General features: G+C 41.9%; 1 protein-coding gene across 10 annotated transcripts in view; it reads left to right on the forward strand.

Annotated features, from left to right (window-relative positions):
• Nucleotides 1-17328, forward strand: part of SMARCA2 (SWI/SNF related, matrix associated, actin dependent regulator of chromatin, subfamily a, member 2) — a 176330-nt gene that overhangs the window by 72309 nt on the left and 86693 nt on the right. For all 10 annotated transcript variants that reach the window (XM_066257155.1, XM_066257164.1, XM_066257157.1 and 7 more), the window contains 4 exons: nucleotides 3102-3344; nucleotides 6131-6244; nucleotides 15747-15854; nucleotides 16455-16541. In XM_066257155.1, coding sequence (XP_066113252.1) covers nucleotides 3102-3344; nucleotides 6131-6244; nucleotides 15747-15854; nucleotides 16455-16541 — 552 coding nt within the window. The remainder of the gene's footprint in view (nucleotides 1-3101; nucleotides 3345-6130; nucleotides 6245-15746; nucleotides 15855-16454; nucleotides 16542-17328) is intronic.

Raw genomic sequence — 17328 nt, forward strand, 5'->3', positions numbered from 1 at the left:
TCTTTTATCTCTAATTATGGACCATCGCACTGAAGTATAAAGTATTCTTCAGGTTATACTCACTAGTGTAATGTGATCATTAAATGGCTTCTCTCCCTCTCTTTTTCTCTCCTTTTCTCTCTCTCTCTCTTTCTTTTTTTCTTTAGCATCAGATGTAATTTGGTCATGGGTTTTAATTTTATGAATACTTTTTTTTTTGGTGTATGTCATTGATCCTGGGGCTCTTACCTGTCCTCTCATAGTTAATGAGTTTACATCTCTTTAAAAAATGTACCTGTGCCTGACCTGTGGTGGCGCAGTGGATAAAGCATCGACCTGGAACATTGAGGTCACTGGTTTGAAACCTTGGGCTTGCCTGGTCAAGGTACATGTGGGAATTGATCCTTCCTGCTCCTCCTCCCTTCTCTGTCTCTCTCTCTCCTTTCTAAAATGAATAAAAAAATAAATAAAATAAAATAAAATAAATACAAAGAAAAAATTACCTGTGTTTCTTTCACAACTCTTTTTCTCTCCAACAGCCCTGTCTGTGCTTGTGGAAGAAATATTTGTTTTTGTTGCCTAGGTTATTGTCAGGAGCGCAACTTCATTTCTCTTGTGCCTTTCTCTCACCGAAGAAAGAGAAAGGGGTTTTCCATGTGAACATTTGCCTGAGCTGTGGCTTTTCTGTTATCCCTGTTTTAGGGTTTTCCCTGGGAAAATAATGGGCAATTATTGTTTGAATTACTCTAGGCTGTTTCTGTGGACTCTTTGGAGCTGAGCAAGAGTGGTTTTCTACCTACAACCTACATGTCTCCTAATGCAGTAGTCCCCAACCTTTTTTGGGCCACGGACCAGTTTAATGTCAGAAAATATTTTCACGGACCAGCCTTTAGGGTGGGATGGATAAATGCACAGAATAAAATTATGCAACTGGCGTAAAAACTAGTATTTTTAAATATAATTTTCAAACTTACGAGACAAGCATCAAGAATGAGGCTTAGATGGATGTAACAGAGGGAATCTAGTCATTTTTTAAAAATAAAACATTGTTCAGACTTAAATATAAATGAAACAGAAATAATGTAAGTTATTTATTCTTTCTCTGCGGACCGGTACCAAATGGCCCACGGACCGGTACCTGTCTGCGGCCCGGGGGTTGGGGACCACTGTCCTAATGTGTGTGTGTCCTAAGTTGTCCTTTAGCCATAAAATACTAACTTTTTTCTCCATTTATATCATCTTGCCTCTTAGTATGTTCATGTTGAATGATGGAAGTAGTTTATTTCATGGAGCAAATATGAAAACTTAATTTTTTTTCTTTAGTCATTTCTTTTGCCCCGTGGTGTTTTGAAAGCACTATCATCTGAAACTAAGTTATAGCCAGAATTTCACAGAATGCCATTTCTAGGGTTCGTTCTATCTCTGCACTAAACCTCTGCCTGGGAACTAAGCATCCCTTCATGGCATCACAGGAAATAACATCAAGGAGAGGTGTCCCCAGCGGAGGGTTAATAATTGAGGTGGTGCTGACACCAGTGCTGTGTTCAGATCCCTCGTATTCAGAGATGAATCTGGTAGTGTCAAAGAAGATGTGTTTGCAGCATTACTATGGGGATGTCTTTATACACTTGGGATCCTTGAAAACAAATTCATATTCTTCTGCATTTGTATTTCAAAATTCATTGGAGACTCCTGTTAATGAGATGGATTGCTTTTATTTATTGTGGGAGAAATGGAGCTAGAATGGGGCAGTAACTTTTTTCCAAGTGGAAGCCCTAATTAGTAGTAGACCCAATAGCAGAATCTAAGACCTCTGCTTCCTTGTTTATTATTTCATAAGCCAAATTAGGCAGGAGAGGAGATTTAGAATATTTATTTAAATATATTTTCTCTGCTGGTCTCTTTTCATGCTATTGATAAGTTTGAGACCATTAATCATACAAATTTGGTTATTCTTCAATAACCAAAAAAGAAAGAAACGGAAGAAAAAAACCCCACCAAACTCTGGTAATTTCTTTTACCTGAACACCCCATCCTGACTGATGATTCGGTATCTTTCCCCTGGTGCTTCTAACGTGGAGGGCAAGGACTGGGTGGGAGACTTTGCAGCAGGATCCAGGGCCATCTGAACACCAGATGCTTTTCTTGGCCATAGCCCCCGTTTTGTAGGGAATGGGTAGGCTTAGTGGAACATTCCACATTGTTCTCACATTAAGAAATGAAGAACAGTGACCTTGAAAAGGGCTCAGGGTAAAATATGAGAGAGAAGGGGGACTATTCATAGACTTAGGGAGGAAGATTGTTTTAGACAGTCATTCTTTACTTTTGAAGTGATAGTGGTGTGTGTGGGGGTGTATTGTGTTTAATTCTGAAGGTTTGGCATAGATAGAGGAATGCTATTTTAGCACTGCCCTCTCTGCCAGTGAGAATACTCTTTCATTTTAGATATCTTAAAGCAGGGTTCCTAGACCTGGCAGATAAGTACTTCCCAGGTAAAGAATGTGTGACCTGAGAAAGTCCAGGTTGCCAGATCTTCCAATTTTTTTTTTTTTTACAGAAGCTGGATGTCCACATTTTTGTGTGAAATATACAGACTTTTAAATGTGAGCAAGTAGTTCAAATTAAAAAATAAAGAACACTGAGCCAAGCCCTAAAGGTAATAGTTAGCCAACATAATAGAAAAGGCATGAAGCGAAAGTATCTCAGCTACAGGTAATGTTGGAAACATCAGTCATTAACTTCTGCTTCAAGTGGAGAGCTGTATTCTGCACTTACTGAGAGCAGCGGCAACATGGCTATTAAATCTGTAATAGCTCATGTTGTAGCATTAACTGAAGGAGTGCTGGAGAGGGAGTCACGGGAGCCACTCCTTTGTTAAAGGGTGATTTGAAATCACACGGCCCCTAAGAAACATTGTTGCTTCAACTTTCCATTATTACATGATGTGTTACATGATCTGTCAGGTATAGAATATTGACTGTTGAGATTCTTTTATCCTAAGGAGACTCCTACCATATCTTATACCAAGTATGGGTTCTTTGGTTTTTTTACTTAACCACTTACTTGTTGGAAATAGTTGTATATTCTCTTACCACATGTTGGTCCTTCTTTTTACGTTATAGATTCGGTGGAAATACATGATTGTGGATGAAGGCCACCGCATGAAGAATCATCACTGCAAGCTGACCCAGGTCTTAAACACTCACTACGTGGCCCCCAGAAGGATCCTTTTGACTGGCACGCCTCTGCAGAATAAGCTTCCGGAACTCTGGGCGCTCCTCAACTTCCTCCTCCCCACCATTTTTAAAAGCTGCAGCACATTTGAACAGTGGTTCAATGCTCCGTTTGCCATGACTGGAGAAAGGGTACTGGTCTAACTTTTGTTTTTTTTTCTGCTCCTTGACAATGAAATGAAAATAAAGGACATAGAGCTGGCAACATCTGAGTGACAGAAACCCATAGGTGGTCTATAATGTCACTTACATCGCAAAGCTAATCAGGGAGTGCATATGTCCTCATTTCAGGGTGTTGTCCCCTCTGAAGAAAATGGATCTAGTAAAGTGTGGGGTGTCCTGACCCCTTTGTCTTTTGCCAGGGTGTTAACCAGGTCACCAGAGAACATTCCAGATGGTTTAATGCGTAACTGCTAGGGGCCACGAGGATGAATGTAAGGAAAGTTACTGGCTCAGTTTAACCACATCAGCTTATCCAACTGAACATAAATACCTTAAAACACTTTCTCGTTATAAACTTGGGCTTCCCTTTAAACTATTTTCACATAAGGAGTTTGTGTATAAAACTGAACTGGCCTGACCTGCGGTGGTGCAGTGGATAAAGCATCGACCTGGAATGCTGAGGCTTCAAAACCCTGGGCTTGCCTGGTCAAGGCACATATGGGAGTTGATGATTTCTGCTTCTCTCTCTCTCTCTCTCTCCTCTCTGGAGTGAATAAATAAATAAATAATTTAAAAAAGACTGAACTAGTTTACACTAATTTTCTGTACACATTATTTCAGATGTTAGCATGAGCCTCAGTTTTGTGTATACATAAGTACTCCTCAAGTCCTGCAGTAGCCGTTTTCAAGTTTCCAACTCCCCTTTCCTTCACTGTCTGTCTTCCCTTAGAGCTCGGTTGTGAAGGGAGGCACGAGCCCCGATAAGAAAGGAAATGGGTGCGTGTTCTTTTGATTAATGATTTCTTAACTACAGGAATGAAAAGCCACTAAGAATGTGTTAGGGAAATTTATGTTGGAACACTTAGCCCTTTAATTTTAAGGTACAGTGGTCTCTCGTCTATCGCGGGGTTAGGTTCCAGAACCCCCTGCAATAGATGAAAATCCACGAAGTAGTGACCTTATGTTTATTTTATTATTTATATATACAGAACACAGTGCTCTGGTTGGTTGCCTCCCATCCACCAGCCAATAGTGTGCTGTGTACGATCTCACGTGGGCAAACTAGCTCAAGTGGAAGCGGCTGTAGCTGCACTTTCCATACATGCGAGTCTTTACTCATCTGCTGTATGCTACATATTTTATTTTGATTTATGTTTCAATATGTTTTAATATTTTTATATTGTTTTCAATTTTTTAGACTAGAAAAATGCTTATTTTATCGCAAAAATTATTAAAATAGTAAATATATAAAAATACCTATAATATACCACAAAATCCTTCAATATAGCAAAAAATCCACGATACAAAATTAGATATATACAATTAAAAAATCCGCGATACAGTGAGACCACGGAATGTGAATAGCGATATGGCAAGGGGCAACTGTACATTTTCTTTTTTGTCAATAATTAATTGGCTCGCCTGACCAGGCGGTGGCACAGTGGATAGAGCGTCAGACTGGGATGCAGAGGACCCAGGTTCAAGACCCCAAGGTCGCCAGCTTGAGCGCGGGCTCATCTGGTTTGAGCAAATGCTCACCAGCTTGGACCCAAAGTCGCTGGCTCGAGCAAGGGGTTACTCAGTCTGCTGAAGGCCCACGGTCAAGGCACATATGAGAAGGCAATCAATGAACAACTAAGATGTCGCAATGAAAAACTGATGATTGATGCTTCTCATCTCTCTCCATCCCTGTCTGTCTGTCCCTATCTTTCCCTCTCTCTGACTCTCTCTGTCTCTGTAAAAAAAAAAAATAATAATAATAATTATTATTGGCTCACTCATTTGTGTAAAAGAAAGTCAATCAACTCTGCCCCCTGAGGTTAATAGAGGAGGGTGAAACAGAAAGCAGAGGATATTGTAACTAGAACTGTATCTTTAACAAGGTCAGGGCAGAAGAAAAGGAAGAGCAAGGTAGTGGGGCTTAGAAGCCAACCGGCATAAATTGGATTGACTCTTGTTTTCATTTTGTTGTAGAAGCCTTGTCCCCTTGGTGGGTTTCTGCATTTGAGGCACAGGAAGAGCCTAATGAATGCTTCCCCTCTGAGAAAGAACACATTAGGTCAGGAGTCCCCAAACTACGGCCCGCGGGCCACATGTGGCCCCCTGAGGCCATCTATCCGGCCCCCGCAGCACTTCCGGAAGGGGCACCTCTTTCATTGGTGGTCAGTGAGAGAAGCCTAGTTCCTATTGAAATACTGGTCAGTTTGTTGATTTAAATTTCCTTGGTCTTTATTTTAAATATTGTATTTGTTCCCATTTTGTTTTGTTTTTTTTTACTTTAAAATAAGATATGTGCAGTGTGCATAGGGATTTATTCATAGTTTTTTTTTTATAGTCTGGCCCTCCAACGGTCTGAGGGACAGTGAACTGGCCCCCTGTGTAAAAAGTTTGGGGACCCCTGCATTAGGTGTTGCCCCCTTACTCGTTTTCTATATCAGTCTTCAGTCAGTCTTCACTGCCATTTGTCCCATAAAATTCTGAGCTGTCGACAGTACTGATATAAAGCTCATTGCTTAGGAGCCCTTTTCCACAAACCCATTCTTAAGGCACACACTCGCTTAACAGACTGTTTTATTACCACCTGGTAGGCAAGTGGGACAAAAATTCTGAGGTGTACATGACCTGGTATAAACCTGGCCTTAATACATATAAAATTTCAAAGACAGTGAAATGGATAATAAATGTAACATAAAGTGTTATTATATGAAACATCCTTTTTAAAAATAAAATCATAGTCACTGGCGGATCTCTTGTAGGTGGACTTGAATGAAGAAGAAACTATACTGATCATCAGGCGTCTACATAAAGTGTTGAGGCCATTTTTGCTGAGGAGACTGAAGAAAGAAGTTGAATCCCAGCTTCCAGAAAAAGTATGTTGCAAAATGCAAAAGTTGTGGTTTCTTTCCCAGATGCTATGGTTCAAGTCTCTGACCTGGAAATACCTGAAATTGTGTTTCTAAAACAGCAGGCTCATATTTTAGTTACAGGTATTTTGGGCATATCTTAAAGCACTATTTTGTCTGGCAAAGCTAAAGGATTGAGGATACAGACAGAAGGGACATTTTGGCATTTTCAGCACAGTATCCAAAAGCTGTGGGCAGATTTTATAAAATCACCAAATTCCCAATTAAAGTCTCATTCCACTTTAATTTACAGCCACTTAGCATGACATTAATTAGCATTGCATTTTCATTTTAGATTTTTTTTTTTAAGTTAACTAACTTTGTGTGAGTTTAGTCTTGCAGGCACCATACACGTGTTCTGTTTGTGAGCCAAATAAGGATTTGAGTTTGGGACTTTTACCAAGTTTGCTGGAAATTTATTTAATATTTGATGCTTGGATTTTTTTTCTTTTTTATTGAATTTATTGGGGTGACATTGGTTAATGAAATTATATGAGCTTCAGGTGTACAATTCTGTAATGTATCATTAGTATATTGTGTGATGTCAGAGTTCTGATATTTAAGTAAAAAATAAAGAGATTCTGCACATTACAGACCCATCATCTAGTTATTCTTGAACATGGTTTCTGTCCTCCACCACAAATATTAGGTTCCTGTGAATATTCTGAGCAAGTATTTTTCAGATTACTTCTTGGACACTGGAGTTTTCAGGGCTTTAGAATGTCTTTTGAGCCCTTAGCTCCCTATTTTTGATTGGATTCGGGTATTTAGTGTGTCTCAGACCATAATTTGAAACCACACACATTTGAGTTCTAAGTTTTTTTCTCTTAAAGATAGGTTGTTTGACATTGTACATTATTATTTGTAGCATGAGATATTTTGATTTGAGTTTTCTCTTTAGATGAGCCAACTCTGAAATGTGTTCTTTTGCATCATTGTATTTTTCTGTGTGATGGCTGTTTTTCGGACAGATTGTTTATTTCTGTCATTTTTAAGTGGGAGTTGGAAAATAACGTACAGTTGAATGCTTGACTGAGACAGAGTTTTGTTCTTTATTCATTAACAATTGAAAATTAAAAATAAATATGCTATTCATACCATACTATTCCAGCAAAAGCCTAAATATTTAGGTGTTTTACTGTGCTAGTGAATGCATCTTGGGCATTAATGCTTGATATTTCTTTGACTTCCTGTGGTCTTAGCATCTCTGGAGAACCTCCTTTCTGTTTAATATGGAGCTTAGCTGCTGAACAGCTAAACTGGGGAATGGGTACAGTGGTCCTGCGGCTGCATTGGCTACTGCCCAGCATACTCTTACTGACGTCCTGCAGGTTACATTCCAGTGGTGGAATGTTAAAAGTTTTGATTTGTCTCATGCTTCCTTTTGTTCTTCAGAAGAGGTATAAAATAAAAGATAACTAAAGTCCTTTATTTGTTCATTCCATAAAACTTTTTGTTTTTTTTCTGAAGCTGGAAACAGGGAGAGACAGTCAGACAGACGCCCGCATGCACCCGACCGGGATCCACCCGGCACGCCCACCAGGGGGCGATGCTCTGCCCCTCCGGGGCGTCACTCTGCCGTGACCAGAGCCACTCTAGCACCTGGGGCAGAGGCCAAGGAGCCATCCCCAGCGCCCGGGCCATCTTTGCTCCAATGGAGCCTTGGCTGCGGGAGGGGAAGAGAGAGACAGAGAGGAAGGAGGGGGGGAGTAGAAAAGCAAATGGGCGCTTCTCCTATGTGCCCTGGCCGGGAATCGAACCCGGGTCCCCCACACGCTAGGCCGACGCTCTACCACTGAGCCAACCAGCCAGGGTCCATAAAACTTTTTAATCTAGTTTATGTATTTACAGGACTGGCTAATAGGCAGATGTTTTTAAAACATACTACAAGTTAAAAGTATGCCCTGTTTTAAGAAAATACATTCTATAGAAATCCAAACTTTTGCAGCATAAGTATTATGGGGCAATCATTTATATCACAAAGGAATTCTTTAGTATTTATTTCAGAAGAGTTCTTTCCACAAGAGAGCTTCCTGAGTGTGAATAGACTTTTAAAAAATTAAGATTAGATTTTAAGAGTCTGTCTCCAATATAAAGTATACTGTACTCTTTAATCGCCAGAACATTATATCTGAGGTATGTTAGACACCCTCTGTGATACCTTGTCTCTGGATGAGCTACATTTTCCTGGAGGCACCTTGGTGGAGTGGAAATCATGGGTTCTGCCATCAGAGTGGACATGGGTCCCCACAGCATTCTGTCTCTTACTAACTGAACTTGGGCAAGTCAGTAACCCAGTGGGTCTCATGGGTGGCATCAGTGAACTAGAAGATAGATAATACCTGCTTCCTGGGATTAGAAGGCTGCAGCTCTCCTACTACTGTACCTGGCGTGTGGTGAGCACTCAACTAGTGACAACCGGGCCTACATAGTCCTCATTTTCCACTCATGTTGCTGTTTCTGTTATTAATGTGAAAGTTCTACTTTCCCATTTATTTCAACTTCTTTCTTATTGTTCTCACATCCCTGCACTTTCTGTGGCCTTCCTACACCTATGTCACCATAAAACTTTCAAGGCCAGTGGGGGCCTAATCGCCATGTTTAGGTATGTGGATTGATTGATGTCTTGTGGCCAGTGCTCATACTCTACTCTTTCCGCCTCGTGAGGATTTTTTTTATCTGGGAGAAATTGTTCATTTAAGTCTCGTCCTTGGGGATAAGGAGTTTTCTTCTACTGTCACTTGCCTATAGCCACAAACAACGTGTGTGTTTTTCTCAGCCTATGTAAAGAATCCAGGAAGCAATGATGGCTGATGGCAACATCGGCTAATACTTCCATAGCAGTCCTTCTCAAATGTTTTTGTGAACAAGAATCAGTTAGGGAAGTGTTCTTTAATTTTATTTTTTAACTCACATATCATAAAATTTACTCTTTTGGGTATATAGTTCTAGAAGTTTTGACAACTGCAGTTAGTTATATTAACTATTCCCACAAACAAAATACAGAGCCATTCTATTTCCCAGTTCCTCTACCCCCAAATTCCTGGGTGCCACCACTTTTTAGTCGGGGCCCCTCTCTACTGTTAGTCTCATGCAGCCACTGATCTGTCCTCTCTCCTGTCGCTTTGCCTTTCCCAGAATGTAATGTGAATGGACTCAGACACTACGTCTCGTCAGACCTTTCGCTTCTGGTTTCTTTCACTCAGCATAGTAGATTTGAGATTCATCCAAGTTGTTGCATGCATCAGTAGTTGGTTCATTTGTATTGTTGAGTAGTATTCTATTATATGGACGCACCATACCTTGTTTACCCTTTTAGTGGAGAGGGACCTTGGGTTTTCCCTAGTTTTTGACGATTATGGATAAATGTACTATAAACATTGTGTACAGGTATTGTGTGAACATAGGTTTTCATTTCACTTGAGTAAATACCTAGGAGATGGGTTACTTGGTCATAATGATAAATGTACACGTAATTTTGTAAGAAATTTCCAAATAGTGTTCCGAGCTGTCTGAACCGTATTGTCCCTTCAGCAATGTGTGAGCATCCCACTTCCTCCTCCACTTTCTCATCAATACTCAGTGGGTGGTGTCAGTTCTTTTTAACATTTTTAGTCATTTCAAACGGCGCATAACTTTAATGTGCATTTCTCTAATGATGGGCCAATGATGGTGGGCGTATTTTCATGTCCTTATTTGGCCCCAGTGAAGTGGTGCTCAAATCTTTTGCCTGTTATTTTAACGTTTGATTATTTCTTTTCTTATTGTTGAGTTTTGCAGTAGAAAAACTCTAAAATTATAAAATGTCAACCTGCCCCAGTAATTCTGGTAAAGTGGTGCTCAAATCTTTTGCCTGTTTTTTTTTCTTTTTTATTGGATTATTATTATTTTTTTATTTTTTATTAAGTAAGAGGTGGGGAGACAGAGACAGACTCCTACATGCACCCCAACCGGGATCCACCCAGCAAGCCCACCTAGGGGCGATGCTCTGCCCATTTGGGTCCACTGCTCCGTTGCTTGGCAACCAAACTGTTTTTAGTACCTGAGATGAGGCCAACCAAGCCATCCTCAGTGCTTGGGGCCAACTTGCTCAAACTGTTTTGCTGCGAGAGGGGAAGAGAGAGAGAGAAAGAAATAGAAGGAAGCAGGGGAGGGGTGGAGAGCAGATGGTCACTTCTCCTGTGTGCCCTGACTGGGAGTCAAACCCGGGACTTCCACATGCTGGGCCAACACTCTACTGCTGAGCCAGCTGGCTAGGGCCAGATTGTTTCTTTTTTTATTGTTGAGTTTTGTGATTAAAAAAAACTCTTGCCTGACCTGTGGTGGCGCAGTGGATAATGTGTCGACCTGGAAATGCTGAGGTCACCGGTTCAAAACCCTGGGCTTGCCTGGTCAAGGCACATATGGGAGTTGATGCTTCCAGCTCCTCCCCCTTCTCTCTCTTTGTCTCTCTCTCTCTCCCCCTCTCTCTCCTCTCTAAAAATGAATAAAGAAAAAAAGGAAAAAAAAACTCTTAAAAATACAAAATATCAACCCACTCCAGTAATTCTGTTTTGTTTAGGTAGAATGACCTTAGGAGTATCTGTTTCTTCAGATGAAACTAAAGCAGGCATTGGAGGGCCACAGTTTGATAAATGAAACTCAACTTCATACAACGATTAGTTTTAATTATATTGAATAAAAATTAATTTTAATCAGTGGGTATTTAATAAGTTTGTAAGTCTATGAAACACCTAAAGAGCAAGGGAATGCACTGTCCCTACTTCCTCAACACTACCACCTAGCTGCTGGTGTAAAACCCATCCTTGTTCTTAGGGAAGAATGGCGAGTCACAGATAAGGGATTAGAATAAAACCCAGTTTCAACTAAATAAAATTTGATTTTTCAATTTAGCTTTCATTTGAGGTTGTCTATGCTGATTCTCCCCTTGTTAATTTATATAATCAAGAGCCAACTATTATATACTTGCACTGGGCTGTGTATCTGTTCATGTCCAAATATGCTAAAATAGCCTGACCTGTGATGGCGCAGTGGATAAAGTGTCAACCTGGAATGCTGGGAATGCTGAGGTCACTGGTTGGAAATCCTGGGCTTGCCTGGTCAAGGCACATACAGGAAGCAACTACTATAAGTTGATGCTTCCCACTTCTCCCCCCCTCCCACACACACACATACTTCTATCTAAAAATCAATAAATTAAAAAAAATAAAAATAAATAGGCTAAAATATTTATACAATGTCCGAGATTAACTGGAGGTTGATATATCTAAAATTTTATTCTGATTTTAATATATAATCTGTGTGAAACCACCAAAAGGTTCTATTTAAATGGGCAATGTCTATATTCGTTATATAAAAATTTGGAACGCTTGATATAATTAATCATTACTTTGTTCCTCTCTCACATTATAGATTCCAGAACCTGGGACTTTTGTATATTTCATCTTATTGTTTATAAATCTCAATTCAGAAAGTGGCAATGTATTACACACCATAATCTAGGTTCATTGTTCTAACAATACATCCTTTTGGAAGGGAAATTATAAGTGAAGAATAGTATTTGAGCAGAAACTATGACTACAACTTGACTACTTCTGCAGCATTAGATGGGAGGAGGCCCTACACCAATGTAATCACCTGATTTGGCTCCTTGTAGGAGCCACTTTGATCTTTCACTAACAAAGGAATTATTAGGGGATAATTATCATGTACCTGAGGTGGGCACCTCTGTTCTACATATAGTTAGAACCACAGTAACCCCAGTGGCTCTCACAAGCCTGCCTTGCTGAGGGACTCATGCCTGTTGAAGGGGCACAGATTCCATTTCCTACAGCGCCAGCTTTTTTATAGATTCTTCATGTTCATGCTCTAATTAGGTGCCATCACATTTTGGGGGGGTAAACTCAGTAGACCCCTAATTATCATAGCAACTGCCCTGGCCTCGCCACTGTTGACCTCTGTGTCTCCTTTACCATTGTTCAGTCTGTCCTGTTCTCAGTACGTAGCTCTGATTGCCCCTCCTGTGGACTGTTTGGCGTTGGGCTGTGGTGGAAGTGCAGGAGCTACACCAGAAATTGGCTGCCCGGTGTGAGAGGTCAACAGGTTTGTTGTGGAGACAAGGTCCGCTTACCCTGAGCAAGGGGCTGACAGTGAAGGGCAGCGTGGTTCAACCCATAGGGATGAGTGGTCCAGGCATTCGAGCACTTTAGGGCAGGGCTCTCCAGAGCACACACGCCAGCTAGTGTGTTTAGGGCTGGAGGTGCTTACTGGTAATGCATTGGGCGCAGAAAGAAGATTTTAAAACTTCCATTTGTATTAATTTTTCTCTTACAAATAAGGAAAGTTCTATTTTATTGATATTTAGCATACAGATTGATACTGACACCTATGTAGAGTACGCACTGGAAAGTCAGTTATGAGTCTGGGCTCGACTATGCAGACTCCCCCACGGGGAGCACCACTACCCAGGGAGTCTGTAAGTCCACCCGCCCTCACAGCCAGGGTCCTGCACTGCCTTCCTGTCGGGAGGCATCCTGGGTTTCCCTGAACCCAGATAAAAGGACTTAGAGTGATCTGATTTTAACCAAATAGCCTCAGCCTCAGAGTGGATGAAGGACTTAAAAAGACTCTGCAAAGGACTGCAGTTTGAAAACAAGAAGAACAGGTAAACAAAGAGAAAAAAGCAGTCCTGCCTCTTCTCTTCCTAGTCTGGGTTTTTATCAGCCACATCATAGGGCAATTGGACTGGAATTGACCCCTCAAAATTAGATGTCATCAAGTTAGCCCCTTGAAATATAGGTAGAAGTCAATTGCCACACACTCTAAAAGTCACTTGTATCTGAGACATTACCACATGCATGTAATTTATAAATAAACATATGGGCATATTGAGAAGATATGCTTTTAGCATGTCTTCCTGAGGAGGGAACGGCATCACAAAATCTTAAAAACCACTTTTTTGAGGAAACGGAAAGAAAAAATTGAGTTTGGCTGATAGATATAGGAGGTGATTATGGAAGATCTTAAAAGAGCCCTCCCAGCAGAGAAGGGTTAGAAAGGAAGCAGTAAGACTGAGGAACCCCTGAGGCCTGGAGAAAAAGTGCAGAGTTACACAGTGTAGTGTGGAGTTGTTGGGAAGGTGCAGGGAGCACATGTAAAGCTTGATCATCCTGAGCATGGAGTTCAGTAGGGTGGATGCAGTCTCCCATCCCGGCCGCACCATTCAATAGCTGCATCACTTGGAATCAGTCTGCTAGGGTTCCTTCTCTATCAGACATGGACACAGAATGTAACTCTCTGAAACGAGAGACGGCACCTGGAGCTCCTCTGTGTGGGGGCGGCGCCTACACAGAGCTCGAGGATATTAGCCCCGGTGTCATTTTATCATTGTACCTGTCTGAACTTCTTCAGTTTCTTCACCATGATCATATTTCACTGAGAGTTGATAGCTCTTGAAGAAGGGGAAGGACTTTAAAAATATGACATGATCAGGCATCTAAAACACAAAGCCTATATTATATGCATCCTTATTTTTCAAACTTGGAGATTTTCGTTTTTCTGCTCTGGCCAAAAAGGTCATTAAAAACTAAAACAAGGCCCTGGCCGGTTGGCTCAGTGGTAGAGCGTCGGCGTGGCGTGCAGAAGTCCCGGGTTCGATTCCCGGCCAGGGCACACAGGAGAGGCGCCCATTTGCTTCTCCACCCCTCCCCCTCTCCTTCCTCTCTGTCTCTCTCTTCCCCTCCCGCAGCCAAGGCTCCATTGGAGCAAGGATGGCCCGGGCACTGGGGATGGCTCCTTGGCCTCTGCCCCAGGCGCTAGAGTGGCTCTGGTCGCAACAGAGTGATGCCCTGGAGGGGCAGAGCGTCGCCCCCTGGTGGGCAGAGCATCGCCCCCTGGTGGGCGTGCCGGGTGGATCCCGGTCGGGTGCATGCGGGCGTCTGTCTGACTGTCTCTCCCCGTTTCCAGCTTCAGAAAAAAAACAAAACAAAACAAAAACAAACAAAAAACTAAAACAAGTCTGTGGTAGGTCACTTGTGTTTTGTAAGTTTTCTGCTAGAGAGCCAGCCTTTCTCTAGTCTGATTTGGTGTGTGAAACTGAGTGGCAGAGGACTATTAATTGCAGTTCCATCAGGCCTGGCAGGTTTTTTCTAAAGCAGCAATTGAATGAATATTAACTTCTCTTCATCTGTGACCTCCTTGCTCTGGCCCTCAGAGCTGAAAATAACCTGATTATTTTTAATCAGTTTATTAAACATTAGGCAGCTTGCTGATTTACTTTTAATCACATTCTGCAGATTTCTAGGCATTAATCTGATGTTTACTATAAAAATTGCACATTGGTATTCTGGGGATTTTTTTAATAAAGAAAAACAATAATAGGAAATAATCAAGGCAGAGTAGAGTTGATGCATTGGGAGCATGCTGGAAGTACTGCAGGTGTGTGTTAATCCTCAGGCATATGAATTCCCTTTAACTGGTTTATATTGGACTTTTACAGTATTTCGAAGTGAAGCACACAGGGCCTTGCCTTCTGTAGATGGCTGTAGAGCTGAGTCCAGCTATGGATTAGTTCTCTGCCTGTTGCCCTATCCTCTCATCTCTCAAAAGCAGGGGTAGTGCCTGACCAGGTGGTGGCGCAGTGGATAGAGTGTCGGACTGGGATGCCGACGACCCAGGTTCGAGACCCCAAGGTCGCCAGCTTGAGCGCGGGCTCATCTGGCTTGAGCAAAAAGCTCACCAGCTTGTACCCAAGGTTGCTGGCTCAAGCAAGGGGTTACTCGGTCTGCTGAAGGCCTGCGGACAAGGCACATATGAGAAAGCAATCAATGAACAACTAAGGTGTCGCAACAAAAAACTGATGATTGATGCTTCTCATCTCTCTCCGTTCCTGTCTGTCCCTGTCTATCCTTCTCTCTCTCTCTCTCTGTCCCTGTAAAAAAAAAAAAAAGCAGGGGTAGTAATAGTCAACCTAGGACTGTTATAAGTCTCATTTTAGGACCAGTGTTGGGAGTAGTCACAAATCACCATTTAAGAAAAATGTTCATGAAGAAAACCATAGGATAATGGTCAATCACTGTTTTTCCTAAAACTATTCTGTGCGTGTGAAAATGGGGTATAGTTGGAAATACTAAAAATACTCTTATATTGAAAATCTTTGAATTTGAACAGTTTGCAAGCCATTCTGTCTCTCTTAAATATGGAACAAGTAAAGAAATTCCTGAAAGCATGGCCCTAGCCTCAATTACATAGAACCTTTGGAAGGTCCTGCCATCATAACAGTACCTTCAGCAGTGATGACTGTGCTCTGTTCCACACCCTCCCACCTTCTCCCCCACTCTAGGAATCCAAGTGGGGAAACAGGTACCTTGTGGCTCCTGGAGTGCCACCAGCAGCTGGGTCTCAACAGTCTCTGTAGAACAGGCACCTGCTCTCTCCTGGTCTGACCTACACACTGTTCTTTTTTCTCCAGGTTGAATATGTGATCAAGTGTGACATGTCAGCTCTGCAGAAGATTCTGTATCGCCACATGCAAGCCAAAGGGATCCTCCTCACAGACGGTTCTGAGAAAGATAAGAAGGTATGTGACAGAGAGGATGCAGCTCCCAGTGCATGTGTCTTCTCGTGACTGTGACATCAGATACTCCCGGGAAGCATCCTGCTCCTGCTGATTCGTTCAGGCAGATTACTGAGTCTCTTCTGTAGCTCTTGTAGCCGCCAAAGGAAATCTCTTAGCCTCTGAGCTATAAACTGCATTGGGGCCGAAAGGAAGGAGGAAGTTCATACCACCAGAATAGTCAGTTGTCCTCATGTCAGTTCTGCAGAAAATGTATTCTGCCTAAGAGTGGGGTGGTGTTTAAGAAGGTTTTAAAACCTAGTTTCATCCTTGGGCATGTCTTCTGTGCTTCTCTCTACCCAGAATCCTAGGGGTTAGACAGTCTTGTCACAAACCCATCAACTTGACATAATTCCTTCCTGGAGGATAAGTTAGTCACAAGAAAGGTGTTCTGTCTAACCCAGAAACTGCTATATTTTAAGAGGAGCCTTGGACAATAACAGGTGTAGGTTCCTGAGGAGACCCATGGCCCTTTGCCCTTTCTATAGAAGCCCACTTTTAAAATTGGAAATACATGATCAGTTAATAATTTGCTCTATTTTTACTCTCTCTACTTGTTCTTAGGGAAAAGGGGGTGCTAAGACACTCATGAACACAATCATGCAGTTGAGGAAAATCTGCAATCACCCATATATGTTTCAACACATTGAGGTAAGTCTCTCTTCTCTGTTTTGGTCCTGAGCCTGCTTGTGCTATTCCTACCAATACTACTTAAAAAAAACAAAAACATTTCGTCCCTGGCCAGTTGGCTCAGTGGTAGACCATCGGCCTGGCATGTGGAAGTCCCAGGTTCAATTCCCGGTCAGGGCACACAGGAGAGGTGTGTATCTGCTTCTCCACCATTCCCCCTCCTTTCTCTCTATCTCTCTCTTCCCCTCCCGCAGCCAAGGCTCCATTGGAGCAAAGTTGACCCGGGTGCTGAGGATGGCTCCATACCCTAGGCCTCAGGTGCTAGAATGGCTCTTTGCAACGGAGTGATGCCCCAGATGAGCAGAGCATTGCCCTCTGGTGGGCTTGTCAGGTAGACCCCTGTCGGGCGCATGCGGGAGTCTGTCTCTCTGCCTCCCTGCTTCTCACTTCAGAAAAATAGAAAAAAACAAACAAACAAACAAACAAAAAAACATTTTAATAAAAACCTCAAATGGAGTTAAAACTTCTGTGGAAGTTAAAACAACCGTTCTGCCCATCTAATAGCTTTACGGGCAGAATGAACAAATGTGACTTTTCTGGTTATGGATGCTTTTTTGGCACCATGCACTGGAACATCTGGAATTTTATAACCAAGAGTTTAAAGCAGTGAGAAAATGTTGTAAGCTACGGCTCAATATGAGGGTTTGGGTAAGTACTGTGAATTGCCTCATTATGGTAGGCACTCTGAAATTGAAGATAATGATAAATCCAGTTTTCTCAGAAGGATGCTGTGAAAAGTATTAAAATG

The sequence above is a fragment of the Saccopteryx bilineata genome, chromosome 2, assembly GCF_036850765.1.
Source record: "Saccopteryx bilineata isolate mSacBil1 chromosome 2, mSacBil1_pri_phased_curated, whole genome shotgun sequence".
Taxonomy (NCBI): domain Eukaryota; kingdom Metazoa; phylum Chordata; class Mammalia; order Chiroptera; family Emballonuridae; genus Saccopteryx; species Saccopteryx bilineata.